The following is a 19,990-nucleotide window of genomic DNA, read 5'->3' on the forward strand; positions in this document are numbered from 1 at the left end:
TTGTGTTTTGTAAATAGAAGAATTTACCATTTCTAAATTTTAATAAAACTATTCAATAATCTAAACAAAATAACTGTGTTCTTTTAAACTTCCTGGGTAAAATCAGAATAAATACCATTATTACTGAAGATTTACAGTAAGAACAAGACACTATTTAGAAACTAAAAGAAAAGAGAAACATAAAAAACTATTAAAATAATAGATTAATTTAAAACATTAAATGTAGTTGCAGCAAAATCCTAAAATAGACCATAAAAGCTTGAAAATAAGAGTTTAAAAAGTGGAGAGAAGATGCTTCTACAATGTTAATGATTGTTCATGAATGAGGTCAGAGTCAGTTACGATTAATTAGTTAATTTATTGTATACATTTACTTGAGTGTTAAAAGATTTCATGTTCTTTTTTTTCTTTTTTTTTTGCTGGAGACTTTATATTTTGCAGTTGGAGTTCTGCGGTTGACCACTAGAGGGATGATGAGCAAAGTTTGGGCTTCAAGAATAAAAAAAAAAAAAAAACATTTATCTTTCCTTATTGTTTTTCTAAACTATTTAAATGTGAGTATCTGACTTCACTTTTTAATTTTATTTTATTAGCATAGTTTTTTGTTTTTTACTCGTTCCCGCCTCCCCCTTTTCTGACTCAGCTATATGCTCCGCCCCCGAAGGCGAAGCGTCCTCCTCCCGTCGAAAAAACTTCAAAGCAGCTTCGCAGTTTCCAACATACATGAACATTTCGACAGCGCTCGCGGCTGAGAGGAAGAGCGGCACGTGAAGGTCTCTGCGACGGAAACGTTAGCGGGAAGATGAGCGCGAGCTCGTAGGAAACGGTAGGAAAAAACCTCCATTTTCCTCCTCCTCCTCACTTTTTCTACAGCATGGAAGAAAATCACGACCTGAGGCGCCGAAGCGCCGCTCAGTTTGTTCGTTTCAAAAACTTTTTACGTCCCTAAATACATAAAAACCGTCAATTTGTAAAACCACTTCATTTTGGTTAACTTATTTTGTGTGTTTCTTTTTTAGCGCAAACTTTTTTTTAATGCTGCATTCTGGGAGGTCAGATCGATGACGTCATTTTCTGGCAAGGATTTAACAAAACCGACCAAAAAAATTAAACTTTATTAGCACATTTAAAAAGTGACAAAACAAACTGTTTTGATGTTTTTTAAGTTATTAAACCAAAACTAAATAGTTTTGAGCTTTAGTAGATATTTACTAAATCAATGATTAAATATAAAAAAAATGTTTAAATTTTAGTTTATTGGTATAAAAATATGGTTAAAGTTCTCCTTAAAATAAGAACAAGGATTATGTAAACCAGTTTTAACATTTAAAAGTATTTTTACAAGAATAATACCTTTAAAAACACTTTATTTGTTCCATGATGGGGAAATTGTGTTGTTGAACAACTTACAAAACAACAAAGCTTTAAAGTGAAGAAGAAAAACATTTACAAACAAAAGTGTTTCTCTGGATTGTTTTGGGTTTTCCTGCAAGTCAGAGAGAAAAATATTAATTTTATGGTCTGTAATCTGTTTTTTAACATTTACATTACATGTTAACATGTCTCCATCCAGAAAGTAAAACTATTATTTACAAAAACTTAGATAGATTAAATAATTGCATGCAGAAGAGTTTGGGGATTTTTTTTAATCCAAAGGAACAAACCTTTAATTGTTTCTAGGCTATCATAAAAACAAAAGTAGTAGTGTAGAGTTAAGTTGTTAAAATTACTTTTTTTTTAATCAAAGTGAAACATGTTTTTGTCCAATTTCCATGTTTTTTTTCTTTCTACCAAAACACCCTTCTTTCAAACTTTAGAATCCATGTTTTAAAAAGTTGCTCCTCCAGGATTAGATTATCAAAGTTTATATTTTGTCCTTAAACATATTTTCCTGCTCATTTGTTTCAGATCAACCACCTGAGCTGCTGTTTCTGTTTTCAAAGCGGTGAGTTTGTGCTCATGTTTGCTCTAAAACCAGATGAAATGACGAGTTGATGAAGATGTTTGTCATCTTTTCAGTTGTTTTGCTCTCATCATGGCGCGCGGCTGCATCTGCTGCGTCAAGTACATGCTCTTCCTCTTCAACCTGCTTTTCTGGGTACCAACTCCTCACATCTTTATTTAAAACGGTTCATTGACGGTAGCAGTGACTCTCCTCTCCTGTTTCTCCCGTGTTCCAGCTGGGGGGCTGCGGGCTCCTGGGGGTGGGCGTGTGGTTGTCCGTCTCGCAGGGCAGCTTCGCCACTCTGTCCCCCTCCTTCCCCTCGCTCTCCGCCGCCAACCTCATCATCACCCTGGGCACGGTCGTCATGGTGACGGGTTTCTTGGGTTGCCTGGGTGCCATCAAGGAGAACAAATGTCTTCTTCTGAGTGTGAGTGCACCGCAATACCCACAATGCATCAGGCAGTCAGTTTCTCTGAAAAAATCTCCTCCTTTCAGTTCTTCATCGTTCTGTTGATCATCCTCTTGGCGGAGCTGATCCTCCTCATCCTTTTTTTTGTCTACACCGATAAGGTACACCTCTTTGTATTTTCTTACACGTGCATGTGAAAACCACCACATATCCCATGATGCACCTGCCATCCCCTCAGGTGAGTGATAACGCCAAGCGGGACCTAAAAGAAGGGCTGGTTCTGTACACCACGGAGAACAACGCCGGACTGAAAGACGCCTGGAACGCCATTCAGGGAGAGGTAATCTGGACCGTTCAGTACATGAGAACTGGACTGAGTGGCCCCTCCCCCCCTGGGATTCCAAACAGGAAGTACCTGCTGCCTCAAAGAAGCCAAAATCCCATAGACTTCTTGACAAACCTAATTTTTTTATCTTGATAGTTCATGATATTCATTAAAGTTAGCCAATCAGATGCCTCAATAAAAGTGGGTGGAGCCTACTGGCCACTACGTCTAACATTTAAATTGACAGATTTTTTTAGCTTGCTGTCAAGTAGTAGGGGGTGTGGCCTTCCAACAAGCTCACTCCTTATTGGCGAGAGTGGTTGTCAATAGAAACGTCGACCAATCACTGCTTACCAACGTGCGGTTCCAACATGGCGACTGTATTGACTTCATCTGGTTGGAGCCAGAACAAAAACCCGATGGATTTTCGATTGGTGATGTCACACTCGTTTGGTCCAGTTCTCATATACCATGTGTCAAAATCGAGGCCCGGGGGCCGGATCTAGTGTTCTAGCTTTTTAGACTATTTTAGCATTTACTAAGATTTTGTTTAAGCTGTTTTGGAGTTTAGCTAGTATTTCAGCTAAATGCTAACTGTTTTGGCTAACCTGTTTTTCTTTTTTTTTTTTTATGTTTTTTGGGAAATCTGGCATTAAGCTAATATCTTAGCTTCAGCATCTTCAGTTATCAGCTTTAGTGTTTTCAGCAGCTAAATTCAGCTTACAGTTTTCACACTAACATTTTTGCAGGTAATGCTATATATCTAATTCATAATTATGTTGAAAAATTACAGTTTTAATAATTTAGTTTTAGTGTTTAAGAAATGTTTATCCTGTTTGGCCCACGACTTAAGATAAGTTTAGGATTTTGGCCCCCTGTGTGATGTTTGACATCCTTGTTATATTCAGTCAATGTGCTGCTTCAAAACAGGAAGTTGGAAATTTGTTTTTAATGTTCTAATCTGGTTTTGAATTCCTGCACTCTTAAAAAAAAAAAATCAGATTGACTCAAATTTAAAAAAACAAAAAACTTTCTACCTTAAAATCATGATTGAAGCTCAAAAATAACTCCATAAAATTTAACCCCTAACCTAAAATACTAAGTTAACATGATCTGTTGCTGATATAAAAATTTTTAAATCAAATAATTTCCTCTTTTTAATTAAATCTAACTCATCATTTTAGTAATTTCAACACAACTACTGTATTTGTATTTTCAAACTCCTGTTTACTTGTAGCTTAATCAGGAAAAGTAAACTGCATCCACTGCTGCTCGTATTCTCTAAAGGAAATTTGTCTTTTACGATCAAAAGTTTTTCCTACTTTGAAAAGTTTGGTATTTGATTGGATGAAGCCCACAGTGCTGCCCCCTTTTGGCCGATACCTCACACACACACACACTCAGACTTGTCCTCATGTTTTTATTGTGAGTCCTGGTTCAGAACCATAAACGAGTTTCTCTCTCCAGTGGATGTGCTGCGGTGTGGTGAACCATGACGACTGGTACGCCGCCCTGCAGGAGAACGTGGTTCCTGACACCTGCTGCCAGCAGGTCCACCCCGGCTGTGGCAGGAACGCCTCCAACGTCTTCTGGAAGCGGGTCAGTCTTCACGGTTCCTCCGTCGTCCTTGTAGAATCTGAAAAGAACCGAACCGTCAGAGAGGCTGTTGCTGTTTCAGGGCTGCTACGAGAAGATGGAGGAGTGGTTAGACGACAACAAACACCTGCTGGGAACCATCGCCATGTGTGTGCTGGTCATCCAGGTGAGCAACGGCTCGTATTCAGGTGGAACCAGATTTGATCAATTCAGTGACAGTAACTTCATCTGATTGAAGCTTTTTTTGTTCATTCATTCATTCGATGACTAACTTTTCAACCGTTTACACAATTAATGTAGTTCTAGTAAAATATGAAGCAGAGAAAATCAACTTTCCACTGATATGAACACTTATTTTCTTATGATCTGTTTCTTAAAACATTTTCGTGAGGTAATCCGAGCAGAAGTGTCATTTTAATCACTGAAGATCTCAATTTTTAAAGTAAAAATGAAGCAGATTTTTGTCTTAAATAGAAACAAAACGTTTTTATAGAAAATTTAATTCGTAGATTTTTTTCTATCCATTTTTTTAGATCCAGTCAAAGTTAAAATACACTAAAAAGAGTTATTTATTGATTGTGATAAGTATTTCTCTGAACAGACAATAGATTTTGTGATCCTGATCTCGAAGATCAGATCAACGAGCAACTTAATGAAGTCTTTTTATGTAACAATTTCAACCTAATAAGGTAGAAAAGAGTTCCAAACTACTTTAAATGACCTATTTAACAGAATTACAGATCATTAAAATCATCAGGAAACATTTTAGGTCATCTTCGTCTGTATTTAAACAAATGTTCATCTACAACTAAACATAAAGAGTGGTGACAGTTTTAAGTGTTCATTTCCAGTCGTCCCTTATTTACATTCTAAATCTGTGAAGGAGATATCTTTAATTAATATAGATGTTTTTAAAGCTAAAAAATAAGTCTGAAGAGAGAAAATGAAAAGAAATTTTGTACAAATTTTCCATTACAATTGTTTAAGGTTACCTTTTGTTATTTAGGTAAAATTGTGTTTAAAAGTTGTCAGCTTTGCCGATGTAAACCAGAAGTCACTAAACACACCGGCCGTGATATCACCATTTTGTTTGTGAAAAAGGTCAAAATATTGAGAAGGAACACAGTAAGTTAACATTTAACACCAGAGATGTAACAACACGATCTTTGACGTACCAGAACTCTTAAACATCAGTCAGCTGATTCTGACACGGAGAAAAGAGACTTTTCATCTCGATGTTGCACCAGTGAGTCTAATGTAAAGCTTTAAGCTCCTTTTCTCCATGTTAATGTAAAGATCATCACTGGAGCTAAAGTTGTTAACTATTAAAGGTTAAAAGCTTCTGGTTTCCTTCTGCAGCTGCTCGGCATGGCCTTCTCCATGACGCTGTACCAGCAGATCCACCGGACAGGAAAGAAGTTTGAGGCCTGAAGAAAATCAGCATCACCTTCATCTATGCTCTCAGTTACGTTTGTGAATAGAATTATACGTATTTTTACACTTATCGAACATTCATAAAAGTTCAATAAACGTCTCAAATTAAAGTCTGAAAGATTTTGTCATAAATAAAAACAGAAATATTCCTGGTTTTTGTGAATATCCTTTGCTTGAGCAAAAATCACAAGCGTAAAAGTTTAAATATATTAAAAACTTTAAGCTAACAAGAAGCTAAAATAGTTGAATGAAATGCAGAAAATATCAATTCTCATTTTAGGAAACCAAAACAAAGTGTTTTTGGGTCAAGCACACTAAATTAGAATCAGAAATTCCTTAAACTTCAGGAACGTTTTACTATGTAATGCTTTTACTTTGAAAGGACAGAGTTTCTTCTCACTTCCTCTCAGCTTCCTAAAAGTGAAGATACCTGAGAGAAGCTGCTGCAGTCACATCTCCATGGTGTTGTCGTGGACGACGTTTCCTTTGACGACGACGTACCGGATGAGCTCCTGATGCCCCCCCAGCTGGTAGATGAGGTGTTCCCACCTGCAGTCGAACACAGGAGACATTTAAGAAGATTAGATTCATCTGGAAGAACAATCCCAGATAATCCTTAGAGAAGTTTGGGCATAAAATGAAACCAAATCACATAATTTTAGATAGATATATTCATAAAGACTCAAAATGGTTCAATCTAAACTGAACAGTTGTCAAATGGTGCCCCGTGTTAACCAATAAAAAATACAGTAAATCAAAGAACATAAACACTGGAGCTCCGGTGTTAAAGGGTTAAAAACCAAAGGGTCACAAAGGAGGGAAAAAAGTGGAAATGTGGCTCCAGAGCCTCAGGTTTTCTCTAAATCAGCACAGTGGAGAATTTTGTCTAATTACGATCTAGAAATACGGAAATTATCCTTAAAATGAGTCAAAATCCTTTTCCTCCATAAGACTAATTAAAAACAACTCAAATTTCACTGTAATTTTTGGCTCATTTTTATGACGTTATTCTGAAATTCAATAAATGTTACATTAAATTAACATTTTTTCACATTATTTAGGAAATAAAAATGTAGATTTACATTTTAGATTTTCTGAAATGGACCAACTTATACTGAGATTATTGTCTCACTTTGTTCAGGTGTAGTTCTAAAATTAACTTATTGCACTATTTTGTCCCTGAAATCCAAAGGAAGTTCATAAAAACTCAAAAAATACAAACCATTTAGACACTTGATTGAAAGCTTGTGAGGAAAGATGCATCTCCGTGAATTCTAGAATACGTTCGCTGGATTTCTATCAGAAAACAACCGAGAACAACCAGGTCAGAGGGCTGAAGTCCGAGTCAAGTCTTAAGTCGTCAAATCTGTCAAGTCTGACTCGAGTCCAAGTCATTTGACTCGAGTCCCCACCTCAGGTTAATATATTGTTTCATTTATCTAGAGCTAATGATTCATATATTAAAGGTTTACAATATTTTGGTTAAAAGAATGTGAGAAACAGGAACACACACACACCACTTTTGCTAGCTTGCTACGCTAACGCCGTTCTAAATATTCAACCATGTCCACATTCCTAATATGTTCATATTGTATATTAGATCGATTCATTCAGCTTGAGCTGATGATTCACGTATTAAAGGTTTATAAAAGTTTGGTTAAAGTAATTTGAGAAATAAGGGGGAACATCACTTCTGCTAGCTCGCAACGCTAACGCCGTTCAAAATCTATAACTTCTACTTCCAACATTTTTCTCCAAGTTATGTAGATCAAAATCCTTAAGAGTCTGTAGAAGTGACCAAAAGGGATTTCTTTGAAATTTCAAGATGGCGGCTTCTTCTCGAGGTCAAAGGTCAACTAAACTTTTGCTGTTATCAAACAGGTGGCATTTGTGTAAAAATGTAAAAAATCATCAAATTTTACACTTTGCCACAATACGACTGCCAAGCCGTAAGTTCAGTGGACATCCCATAATATTTTTAAAACTTCATTTTCTTATCCACAAGACTAATGTTTCGTTATAGGATTTTTGAAATATTTTCAAGCCCCTCCCCCATTGGTTCTATTGACCTTTATAATGCTCTCTCCCACAGTGATGTCATCATTTTAGGGGGAGGGGCCCAAAAACATTTTATTTAATATTCAGTCTAACAGATCCTCAAGTATAAAATCTGAGTGATTTCATGACCTTTATTCGTCCTGGTTTCCTCTGGACGCCATCATGGAGGGCGGCGCTCGTCTTACCTGCAGCAGTTGAGGATGAGCAGATCTCCGTGTTTGTCGACCTCCAGCGAGCCGTGCGTGCGCTGGCGGCCGAGCGCGTATGCGGCGTTGATGGTGGCTGCAGCCAGAGCCTCAGACATGGTCATCCTCATGTTGACGCAGGCCAGGTGCATGACGATGGGCTGAGGAGGAGGAGGAAGAGAGGAGGATGAAGGCGGGGGCGGGCAGTGCAGGAGGTCATCATGACTCCGCCCTCACCATGGAGCAGCAGAAGGCGTTTGGGTTGAAGTCGCTCCCGAGGGCGACGATCACGCCGGCGTCCAGCATGTCTCTGGCTCGAGGCTGCGGCAGCCTGAAGAGGCCAAAGGTCAAGATCCCATGATGCACTTGGAGAGGAGGGAGAGGAGCTTAACTACCGGAGGATGTACGCCGTCGTCGGCAGGAGGATGGCGGCCGTCTTTGCTGTCGCCATGGCAACGATGCCTTCATCCGTCACCTCCTCCAAGTGGCTGATGGCCAACGCTCCAAGCTCCGCCCCCATCTGACACAGCGCAGCGGGTCAATAGAAGCAGCTGTTCATATGCCCCGCCCCCTTCCCCGCTGCTCACCTGAGCAGAGTTCATGGGGTGAAGCTCGTCTCCGTGGAAGTTGATGTTTAGGCCCATGTCTCTGCCGGCCTGCAGGATGCGGTGGGCGGAGCTCAGCCCGAACACGCCCCTCTCACAGAACACGTCGATGTTGTCGACCTGCAGCGACCCGGCGGACATCAACTCCTTCAGCCGCGGCAGCTGGACCTGCAGGATGTCCGCTGTCGCCTCCTCCTCCGTCCTGCCTCTGAGAAGAGGTGGAGCTAAACAGACATTTCACAGGATGTGGTTCAAGAGGGCGGGGCTTACTTGGGCACGGCGTGAGCTCCACAGTAGGTGGAGGAGATGTTGACGGGCAGCGAGCGTCTGGCCGCCTCTATCACCTCCAGCATCTTGACCTCGGTCTGCAGCTCCAGCCCGTAGCCGCTCTTACACTCCACCAGCGTGGTTCCGGCGCGCAGCATCCGCCACAGCCTGCAGGTCAGGGCGTCCAGCAGCTCCGAGGCGGCGGCGGCGCGGGTGTGCTCCACCGTGAAGTGGATCCCTCCGCCGGCCCGGTGCACGTCCATGTAGGAGGCTCCCGCCAGCTGCAAGCCGCAGAGTCACCACGAGCAGAAGACGGAAGGGGGCGGGGCTTGGAAGCTTACCTTCATGGAAAACTCGTGCACGCGGTCTCCAGCCCAGACCGGATGAGTGTGAGCATCAACCAGACCTGGAAACATTTCAAACTTTAGTCAGAACGATTATTCAATCTTCAAGTTCTCCAGGTTTCAGATCCATCAGAGAAATTCAAAAATTAAAGTTTAGCATTTTAGGAATTAAAGAATTCTACTTGAAAAAATACATTCATGTCCAAGATAAATGGTGCAAAAAATGAGCTAAAACTGGAGTTATTAGTAAAATAGGCTCCGCCTCCTGCAGGTGAAGCTGCAGACCGGCAGGAACGTCAATAAAATGCACCAAAACATTTCAGAGAATCCAGTTTATCTACAAGTAAAGATTAATAATCAGTTTCATCACAGATGTTTGTTGCTGTTAAAAGATTCCACAGAAATCCTCAAATAATTAAAATACCATCATTTTCTCAATTTTAGTAAACCATGGTTGTCATAGTGATGCACTTTGTATCCCTCACTCCCAACTTTTTTTTAGATTGTATTTTAATTTTCAAAATTATTCTTGTTTTTTTAAATACCTTTTCATATATTATGTTTATATTACTTCTTTTGGAGTATATTACATTTTTTAGGTGAGTTAAAAGATTTTTTGGTATCAAAAATATACATTTTTTAGTCATTTCTAATTTGTTATCAAGATACTTTTTGTTTGGAAAATAGTACTTTTTTGTTTTAATTCATATACATACATATATATATATAGAGAGAGAGAGAGAGAGGGAGAGAGAGAGAGAGAGAGAGAGAGATATTTATGGTTTTCCAATATATATCTTTGTTTTTAAATACATTTATTGTTTTTTTAAACATATTGTTTTTATTATATTTTTTTAGATATTTTGCTTTTTCAAATTTGTTTTTTTTAATATAATTATTTTGCTTCAAGACTTTGAGTATTTCAAGACATTTTATTCTTTTTAATATATTTTTTTGTTTTTCACTGTAATTTATTGTATTTGTATTGTATTTTTGGACCCAAAAACATTGAATATTTAGAATAATTACAGTGAAAAAGAAAACCAATTAAAACACAAAATAAAAAAACTAATAAAATCTTTTTTTAAAAAAAAAGCACAAAAATATAAATATATAAATAAATAAAAATATTCTCAAAAAAACTTTATTTGTTGGTATTTAAATGGAATATTCTTCTGTACAAGCACAAACAGTAACTTTTAGAACATTTAAATCATTCATGAACAAAGTAATGACTAAAATGTTAAGATTATATTTATAACACTTTAAACTTTTGCTCCAAATCTTGTTAGAATCACAGACTCAAAAGCAAATGTGTGGTTTTGATTTAACGTTTCAAACATCAAAACCATCTAAAATATGATGTCGTCCATAAAGAAAATATGTTTTACCTGCTTAATGTGGAGGTGAAGTATTTAGAAATACAAATTCAGTACATGGTTGTTTAACGGTGAGTAAAACTACACAAAAAAAGGACAAAAATTTGATGATTATTACATTAAAATTAGGTCAAATTCCTTCAAATAGTCACAACTATATTTGAATGAAGGCTAAAAAAACTGCATTCCTCAAATTGAGTGTTTTGATGAGGAAACAAAAGCATCAACTTTTATTTTAAAGCAACAGTTTCCAGATCTGATCGATAAAAATGTCTCAAACACGCATAATTTAACCAGTTTGAGGAGCTGAGACTTTGAAATGTGTCCCGACTTTGAGCAGGAAGTGGCGTTTGCGGACGACACCCACCTGGCAGGACGCACATGTCTGTGGCGTCGATCACACGATCAAAGGAGGACTCTGGGTATTGAGCACTGATGGTTTCTGCAGGTCCCACCGATTTAATCAGCCCGTCCCTGATGGAAGAAACCAATCCATGAAAGTCATGTAGTTACCATAGTAACCACAGGAGGGCGACAAAAACAACAATTCAAGATTTATTTGACATTTTTACATCAAACACTGAAAATAATCAATTTTTACTTTAAATGTTTAGTAAAAACAAAATAAAACATTAAATGTGTAAAATATTAACCATAAATCAAAGTTAAACTTGCCTCCCGATCACAACGCTGCCGTTTTCGATCACGCTCAGACTCTTCATCCCGTCTTTGTTCAGGAACTTCTCTCCGTTGCTGCAGATCAGAACCAGCTGTTTGGCGTTTTTCACCAGCAGACGCTGATTTCCAGACATTTTCGCTCGGTTAACGGAGGAAGTTTAGGGGCAACCGGAGTTTGGAGACAAAGTCAATGTTTGTCCAGAGGAGTTTAAAGTGCACAGAGAGGCGGGCCTCGTTTTAGAAAGTCAAACACACACACAAAGATTAAAAAAAACCACACACAGTTCTGTAGGAAATGATACAACAGTCACTTTATTGTGTTACATCACAGACAGTAGAAAAAAAAGAGGTTCATCGTAAAGTTGTTGGAAAGTTTCGTTTCACATGGTGAAAACACAAACACACTATAGGGTTCAATCACACACGCGACTCCTCTTCATCATCATTCTCTCATCTCCCCATCTTCTTCCTCTTCTTCTACTCCTCTGATGTACAAAACATTGTTGCACCTGAACAGACAAAAAAATCCATAAATGACTGCAGCGATTAAAAAAGAAGATTCTTTAACTTTCATCATTGATTTAAAATAAAAACCATTTGTGAAGGAGTTTCATACCTGACGAGTACTTCTCCCAGGTGACCCGCCAACGCTCCGTCCACGTACTCCTCTGTGTTTGCCAGCTAACAGACAGAAAAGTCCAAACCTTTCATCAAATTCTCTATTTTTACAGCAGATTTTAATGGAGTTTTACTTTCACACTTGGGCGCCCTCTGCTGGATAAAAAGGTAAACTACAGAATACATTTTGTGTACTTTGATAAAAATGTGTTTTGGTGTTTAGAACATGTTTCTGTAGCGTTTTTCTGATGATGGCAGACATATTAAAAGAAATGCAAGATTAAAATCACATTCTTGAGTATTTATTTTTTAAGTGTATCAATATATTCTGCAGTATTATGTTGTATATTAATTACATTACACAACTATGCATAATTCACTTATTTATACTGCTTAATGTACTTCCTAATACTGCATAACATACTTGATAATACCGCTTAATGTACTACACAATACAGATGAATATACATCTTAACACTCCATAATATACTTACATATAATATAGTTCACAATACTGCCTAATATTCTTCAGAACACTACAATATACTACATAATAAATACACAAATAAATAACTAAACTAAACTACGTACTTTATTATACTGCTTAATATACTTAATAATACTGCATAATATACTACATAATACTGCTTCATAATAGAAATGCATCACTTCTAAAAGACAAAGAACTTCAGCTTCTAAAGCAAATAAAAACCAATAAAATTTATTTAAAAAACTCATTAATTGGTTCACTCTGAAGCTTCACAAACTAAATTACAGTTTATCTATTTAATAGCTGAACTGTTTTGACTGAATTCACTTCCAGCAGCTGTTTAGTAAAAAAATAATATAAAATAATTAAATCTGAGGATTATCTGCATTTCCTGCTGTTTATCACTTTTGACAACAAACTAAAGCTTATTAACTGATTAATGGTTATTTCCTCTTTAAGTATATCACAACTAATTTATTTCTTTTAAACTCAAAAAGATTCCAGAGTAAAACAACAACCTTCATCTAAACAACGACCAGCAAAGAAAAACTCCACAAGTCCAGTTTCATTGAAAGCCAGAAATAAATAAATAAATAAAAGAATTCTGTCTCATATTTTAAAGAGTAAATAAGGAGATACATGAATGTTATGATGTGATCTTTATGGTCTTTAAATATATTTATTTTATTCTCTATATTTATCTATCAAAAGTGTTTGACATGTTTTGTTGGCAAAGTTGTTCCAGATTAAAGAATTGTTTTTGTTCATTAAAATCACCTCCTTCCCTCTGTCCTCCATGTTTTCTTTATTTCTCCTCAAAAACAAACGACTTTCATTCACTTTCACGACAGAGTTGACTAACAAACTTTAACACTAATGATGTTAAAAAAATATTTTAAAAAATTATGATTTTAAACATGGCTAAAGAAGGTAACATAAACTTTTATTTTAAAAAAATGTGTTTAGAGCAATTTGACTTTTCAAATGGATTTTTTTCTTTTACAATCTTTGAAAGAATTACACAAAGATCTGTGTGATTGGTTAGTTGGAATTAGAAAAAGTATTATTTAACTGCTAATTAAAAAGATTTTTCCAGCAACAGTTGACTAATTAAATACTCAGACTGAGACTGCACTGAAAACACTGTTGGCCACAAAGAAAGAGGAATATTAAACTACAATTTAAAGCAATTAGATTGAAACACTTGAGTGATTTAAAATACAGTATAATTAATTACTTTTATTTCTGAGTATATTAAAGATCAACTGCAATTAAAATGGTGTTTTTTAAACATTTTTCTGATTATGTTATTTGATTCTGTTATTTACGTACTCTAATATTCAATTTGGTTATGTTGACAAAGAAAATAAGATTCAGCTTTTGTTCAGCAACTTAGTTATTTTTGGTGATTTTTGTATTAACAAATGTCATTTTTTGAACGAGAGTCCCATTTTTTTTGTTTTTTAAAAACATATTTTTTGTAAACCTCTTAAAAAGATTAAGAATAAGAATGCCACAAAACTTTTAAATTGTTTGTCAGTTTAGCTTGACTGGTGTGATTTTTCCTCACCCTTTAATTATGTATACTCTGTTTTATTTATTTATTTATGTATGCCTTCCAACATAATTTAGATCTCTAAGTAAAATTAGAATTGTTTTTTCTTCCTTATTATTTATGTATATTGTATTGATTTTTATGTTGTTAATTAGTTTTTGTTATTGTTGCTTTAGTTTCTTTTCTTTAACTAATGCTTAAATTGTTGTCACATGTATACTCATACAGTATATAATCTTGATATTTGAGATTTGTTCTGCTTTGTTTCTTGTTTGAATGCTTTTGCTCTTTTCATTTTTTTTTCTGTTTTATGGTTGTTCTTGTTTGAAAATAAAATTATTATAAAAAAATTAAAAAAATATATGATGCTGTTTTATAATGTATAATTTGTCAAAAAGGGGGCTGTAAACTAGCTGGACAGAGAAACAACTCAGAGATGAATTTCTAATGAGCTCCTGCCACTCTCCAGAAATTATATTCTAGAAAACGACAGATATGTTTTTTTTAATTGGCTAAAAACAGCACTGTGAACGCTGTGAAAATAGATCAGAGTGGTCCTTTAATGGGATTTGCTTCTGTTTGTGTATCAGCTGCATTAAAAAAAACCTGAATAGAGGATCTAGTTGTGGATGAACCAGAAAACGCTCTGACCTGCATGTTCATGTATCCGTCCACAGACACCAGGTAGCCTTTATACTCCATTCCCCACTTCAGCTTCACCATCACTGGTTTCCCTGTGAGGCCGTTCAGGAAAGGCTTTGGGTTCAGCGGCAAACTCTGCAGCAGAAGAGATTCAAACTTTTGTCACCAAAATTCAAACACTGCAAATATGACGCTTTTTACATGAGCAATAGAGTTTGTCTTAGATTTTTTTTTGTCTCCTTACTTTGACTGATTTAGAACTTCAAATGTGCATTTTATCCATGTCATAGTGACAATTCTGCAGCCTTCAATCGGATTTCTTTAAACCACTGAAGCAACCTAACAGGAACGTACCATTCTGGACTGTTTTTAGACTAAATGCGCTTAATATATTACTAGAGTTACTTTTAAAACTCTGTTCTGGAGCAATTTATTTATTTTAAATGACTTTTGAAAGTCCACATTTATGCTGGTATTGTCCATTTTGATTTTTACCTGTCATATTTCTGTTGTTCATACTCGTGCTCATCTTATAATACAGAAATAAGTTATCCAAAACAAACAAATTAGAAATTCGTCGCGTGAATATCCAAACTTTTTACTTTTAACTCGTCTAAGTTTGCTTTTCTACGAGCTGTGAACCAGTTATGAATGGGATGCTAACATGGCTAGCATGAACGAGCTAACCCTCTGCACTACTTCGTTTTGTTTTTAACAAACTTAAATAAACCCAAAGATTGTTTTGCAATTAAAAGTCGATTTTTCTGAAGCGTTACTCACCATTTTGATCGAATAAGCTTAGATTTAACAGAAAATAAATTAGAAGTTTATTATCTCTTCGTCACAAAAACGTTTTAGCTTGACAAACTAGAAGCACGCTTTGCCGCCGACAGGAACAGGAAGTTGATGAGGATCTACCCGCCTGTCTCTCATCGCCCCCTGGCGTACTGGAAGTGCAATTGCAATGACAAAAACTGCCATGACTTCTTATAATTAGATGTTTTTTTAAATAATTTGACTATATTTTAATTGAATATTAATTGTATATAGTAATATTTAATTATTATTATTATTAACTTAAAATATTGGACTGTTTCTTTTATGTTGTTGTAATTTGTTTTATTTTTTGTTGTTTACTTACTTTATGAATGAGGTTGTGTTATTCTATAAACTGTCTTCTTTATGGTTATTTTAAAATAACTTTATAAAGCAGTTACACTAGACTGGAATCAAATTGTAGTAAAAGTAAAACATAGACTATGTCCTAATGTTTGCGCAAATATCATTGACTATAAGCCAATATGGGAACTGGACTGAGTAACCGTTCTCTGGCGTTCCAAACAGGAAGTACGCACTGGCTCCAAGAACCCAAAATCCCATAGGCTTCTGTAGAGAAATAAACAGCTATAACTCTGTCATTCTATTGGTCAAAATAACCATTCTTGTTCTGATACATTTTTAACATGTTTTTAATAATCCACTTGATAATCATACTTTTTCTGTAGTTAAATTCAAGTTATAAACTGACCAATCAGATGGCTCAATAAAAGTAGGTGGAGCCTGCTGGCGTCCATGTCCAACATTCAAAACGTTTGACAGATTTCATAGACCCCGCTTTCAATTGGTAGGAGTGTGGACTGCCAACAAGCTCACTCCTGATTGGTCAAAATGGTTGCCATAGAAATGTTGACTCAGACCGACTTGGACCGATCACTGCTTACTGACTACGTCTGGTTACAATATGGTCGCGTCCGTTTTGTCCAAAGGGAAAAAAAACGAATTTTGTTCATTTGGTTGGAGCTGGAACTAAACCTCTTTCTATGGATGACATCACATTCGCTCGGTCCAGTTCTCACATATAGTCAATGATACATAGAGTGTTTTTTGCTCTGTGTTAAGACTAACGCTGCAACTTGGATATTTCTACACAGTGGGATAAATAAAGAGTTCATGTATTATCTCTAATCTATTATAAGGAATATATCTCTATGTATGTAAGTGTGTTGTGTTTATATACAAACATTTATGTGTATAGAAGAGAAAACATAACTGCTGCCTCTGACCTGCGTTGAAGTGAGGTGCAGAACATTTTCTCCATTTGCTGCCGGCAGCGTTTTCCCTGAAACTGTGACGCGTTTCTGAGCAGAAAGCGAACTGACTGACTGTCATTTCTGGGTCTGGACGCCTCGTCCTCCACATTTTTCCCTGGGTTGAAGCGTCACAGGCGAGTTCAAACCTGAGATGACAAATATAAAAATTTCATCTGACTTTGTTCAGTAAACGGTCGAGTTCCTCCGAGAATGAGTCCTGCGTTTTGGCTGCATGTTTGAAATACTTGTGTCTTTGCATCACTGGGTCTGTTTACTCACCGGGAGCGTCATTAGGCCATCCATCAGTGAGTCATTATGGCATGAAGACGGCGATTATGTGTTCAGAGCAGACCTGGGGCCTGACAGACCATGAGGGGCTCTAACTTCACCTTTCCTCAGACTCAGACGTTTCTGACGTGTTCAAGTTTGAAGCAAAAAATTAATTAAACTTTACTGAAGATCAAAACAACCAGAAACATGTGTCAATAAAGTTTTTACAATGCTGAAACCTGCAAAAGAATGATACTTTAGTAGATATTTCCTTTGAATATTAAGTTACAAAAAAAGTAAAAGATTAGAACAGAAAAAGATGTTTTTCAAAACTATTAAATAACAGTAAAATTTCAACAAATTTAGAAGAAACGTACCTTAAATTGGTGCAAAATAATTAGACTTAAAACAACAGAAGAAGCATTTAGAAAATAAATATATATTTCTTCATAAAACTGAAAAATCATTTTTAAAAATCTGCAGTAAAAACAGAATTCTAAGAGCAAAAATCAACTCAAACTTTAAAAAAATGCTTGAAAAATAAAAAATTGAAAGCAGTCAGAGGGAAATTCCAACAAAAACAACAGATGAGTTAAGCTGATGCATACAAAACCTCTGATGCATAAAACAGCTACTAATAGATTTAAAAATAATTACAAATATGAAGTAAATTACAAAAGGAGTTTGTAAAAATGTAAATTAAAAACTAAATGGTGCAATTTACCTAAAAATAAATACAGAAACACTGTAATAATTTTTTTTATTTTCCATTATGTTAATTTTTTTTTTTTTAAATAATTTTTGATTTGGAAATGGTCGATTTCAAGCAAAAGAAAACAAAAATAATAGAAAAACAAGACAAACAAAACAAATATTAATCTATGTAGAGAAATATCAAACTCAAGATAATAAGTCATAAAATTGATAGGAAAATGCGTATAAATTACATGCACAAGTAATTAATTCAAATATTACAGAAAATCACAGTAGACAAGTTCTTTTGCATACATTATAAAACACAACAAATCTACTGAATATCAATAATAATTAGGATATTTAAAATAAAATGGTTTGTAATGAAGTTGAAGTTAAAATGTTTTTTTTTCTTTGATTCTTTGGGTTTACTTTAAATAAAGTGATCAGGTTTTGGTAGCATAAGATGATGAATCATAGTGGTTTTACATTTACATTTATTTATGCGTAAAAGAAATGTGAGTAATGTTAAATTATAATTATTTTGAATCAGCTGCAGGTTTTCTGTTCAAGAAAATCAAAATCCTAATAAAACAAACTAGCAACTATTGACTTCTGATTGACAACAGAAATATGAAAATAACAAAATAAAGGAACAATCTGACTAAATGACCTGAAAATTAGATTCTGACCACAATGACGTCAGCAAAATAAAACTGCTGGATTACAACTTTCTAAACTATAAATTTATAATTTGTTTGTGTGTTCACTTTTTTCTCAATTTAGTATTAATAATTATCATTTATTACAAATTTACTCTCATATATTTATATGTGTTTTATTTCATGGTGACCTTTGTACTCCATCATAAGAAAATGAAAAGTTGCAATTATTAACATTTTTCTTTCTAATTGATACCACTCCAATTTGTTCTATCATTTAATTATTTTTTTTCGCCCCTTCTGTACTAAAACCTGACTTAAATGATTACCCGCTGCAGAAGGCCCCATGTTACTGTTCGCCCGGGGCCACTAAAATGCTATGTTCGCCACTGAACTCTACTTGACTTTAGTTAATAATCAGATTATTCAATATAATGTGACCTAAATGTGTTATGTATGCATTCCACAATTGTTGTTTTCTTACATTTATGTAAAATGTTCTTTGCTTTTTGTTTTCTGTAATGATATGTTTATGTTTGTGAGATTTTTTTGTTGTATTATCTACAATCAATACTTGAAATAAATTAACCGACCGACCTGAGTCCTGCAGATCGGAAAGTTCTCCTGATTCTCCTTTTCATCCGTGCTGTATCTTTACTCGTTCCCACGATCTTCAGCTGCACGTTTTTAACTCAAAGGACCACTGATGTCCTCGTCAAAGGTGAGGAAGATCAAACGTGTGCAGCCTTCCTGAAGCTGCAGGAGGATGGAGACATGAGAGAACAAAGACGTCCACTTCACTGAATGAATGCAGGACCACATGTGAACAGGTGAGATCGTTTAACTTGGCCCACTGCTTACTGGACACGGGTCACATGCGCTCAAACCGGGTCATAGCCCAATTACACAGCACACAGAATGAGAAAAGCCTTTCTGTGTTCAGCAGAGATGTTCTAAAGTAAAGTGAGCAGAAGAAACGGTACCGGTGAGGATCACTGGAGGGCGCTCTAAAGCCTGATCACATGGAAGTGAAGCTTTGTGTGTGCAACACTTTTCCACTGGAAAGATGCTAATTTTAGGAAAAACTTATTTCCCTTCATTTCTACGCAGACAGAACTTCATTTAGAGCAGGAGATCATGAGGAGTGGAGCGACAGAGATGCAGCTTATTGATCGATTGACTCTCTTCAATCACTGATTTTTCATTGACTTTTACCCAAAAGGTCAGTGGATGTTTGCACTTATGCGTTAGCAAATGTAAAAATAACACATTTCATTCAAACCACAAGTAAAGTAACTGCAATCTTGGCTTGCTTTGATATAAGAATATTCAAGTTCTGGACAGATATTCCAAACTTTTCAGTTTTCTTTTGCATCGTGGCTCAGTCCAAACTCTCAAAAAACATTTTTAATGCAACTTTTCTCTAGGTTATAAATGAATGAAAGAGTCACAGCAATTATTATTTAATATTTCCTTTTATCTCATTATTAAGCCTCTTTTTAGCTTCCAGCACTTTAAGGACTGCACTGACTGTTTCACACATTTTCTCTGCTTTGACACACCCAGAGGAGCCTGGAAGTGAGTCACGGGGATCTGAATCAGATGTGCTAAAACATACAGGATACTAGATCAAGGAGATAAATACTAGCCGGATTCGTCTAGACTGTTGGTACATTTGTATTTTTTCCTGATCAACACATCTCTTATAGTGTCTGTAGTGTTCCATGTTTGTAGACAGAGAGGAT

General features: G+C 35.8%; 3 protein-coding genes and 1 long non-coding RNA gene across 5 annotated transcripts in view; 1 reads left to right on the plus strand and 3 right to left on the minus strand.

Annotated features, from left to right (window-relative positions):
• The first annotated feature begins 422 nt into the window (after positions 1 to 422).
• Positions 423 to 5,819, plus strand: LOC112156421 (tetraspanin-9). The gene is made up of 9 exons (XM_024288692.2): positions 423 to 826; positions 1,909 to 1,945; positions 2,020 to 2,098; positions 2,181 to 2,372; positions 2,441 to 2,515; positions 2,593 to 2,694; positions 4,147 to 4,278; positions 4,358 to 4,441; positions 5,635 to 5,819. Exons 3-9 carry the CDS (start codon positions 2,036 to 2,038, stop codon positions 5,704 to 5,706), a joined length of 720 nt encoding a protein of 239 aa, XP_024144460.1. The 5' UTR covers positions 423 to 826; positions 1,909 to 1,945; positions 2,020 to 2,035; the 3' UTR covers positions 5,707 to 5,819.
• amdhd1 (amidohydrolase domain containing 1) lies at positions 4,080 to 11,471 on the minus strand. Of its 2 annotated transcripts, XR_002920962.2 has the most exons (11): positions 11,223 to 11,471; positions 10,915 to 11,021; positions 9,166 to 9,230; positions 8,828 to 9,105; positions 8,540 to 8,765; positions 8,348 to 8,472; positions 8,190 to 8,283; positions 7,953 to 8,113; positions 6,932 to 7,005; positions 6,140 to 6,258; positions 4,080 to 4,315 (listed from the first exon to the last, which is right to left on the minus strand). XR_002920962.2 is itself a non-coding variant. In XM_024288681.2 (10 exons), the coding sequence occupies exons 1-9, from the start codon at positions 11,357 to 11,359 to the stop codon at positions 6,159 to 6,161; spliced, it is 1,293 nt and encodes a 430-aa protein (XP_024144449.1). In that variant the 5' UTR covers positions 11,360 to 11,444; the 3' UTR covers positions 4,080 to 4,315; positions 6,140 to 6,158. The 2 variants fall into 2 exon arrangements, 1 of the variants encoding a protein (XP_024144449.1); XM_024288681.2 differs by lacking the exon at positions 6,932 to 7,005 and having other exon boundaries at positions 11,223 to 11,444.
• Positions 11,472 to 11,514: 43 nt separating this feature from the next.
• Positions 11,515 to 15,468, minus strand: snrpf (small nuclear ribonucleoprotein polypeptide F). The gene is made up of 4 exons (XM_024288704.2): positions 15,311 to 15,468; positions 14,540 to 14,665; positions 11,842 to 11,906; positions 11,515 to 11,734 (listed from the first exon to the last, which is right to left on the minus strand). The coding sequence occupies exons 1-4, from the start codon at positions 15,311 to 15,313 to the stop codon at positions 11,668 to 11,670; spliced, it is 261 nt and encodes an 86-aa protein (XP_024144472.1). The 5' UTR covers positions 15,314 to 15,468; the 3' UTR covers positions 11,515 to 11,667.
• Positions 15,469 to 16,467: 999 nt separating this feature from the next.
• LOC112155034 overlaps positions 16,468 to 19,990 on the minus strand; it is a 64,380-nt gene continuing 60,857 nt past the window's right edge. The window contains exons 4-6 of the long non-coding RNA XR_002920743.2: positions 18,843 to 19,001; positions 16,900 to 17,031; positions 16,468 to 16,766 (exon numbers count right to left, since the gene is read on the minus strand). This is a non-coding gene — a long non-coding RNA (uncharacterized LOC112155034). The remainder of the gene's footprint in view (positions 16,767 to 16,899; positions 17,032 to 18,842; positions 19,002 to 19,990) is intronic.

The sequence above is a fragment of the Oryzias melastigma genome, linkage group LG23 (genome assembly GCF_002922805.2).
Source record: "Oryzias melastigma strain HK-1 linkage group LG23, ASM292280v2, whole genome shotgun sequence".
In the NCBI taxonomy this organism is placed as follows: Eukaryota; Metazoa; Chordata; class Actinopteri; order Beloniformes; family Adrianichthyidae; genus Oryzias; species Oryzias melastigma.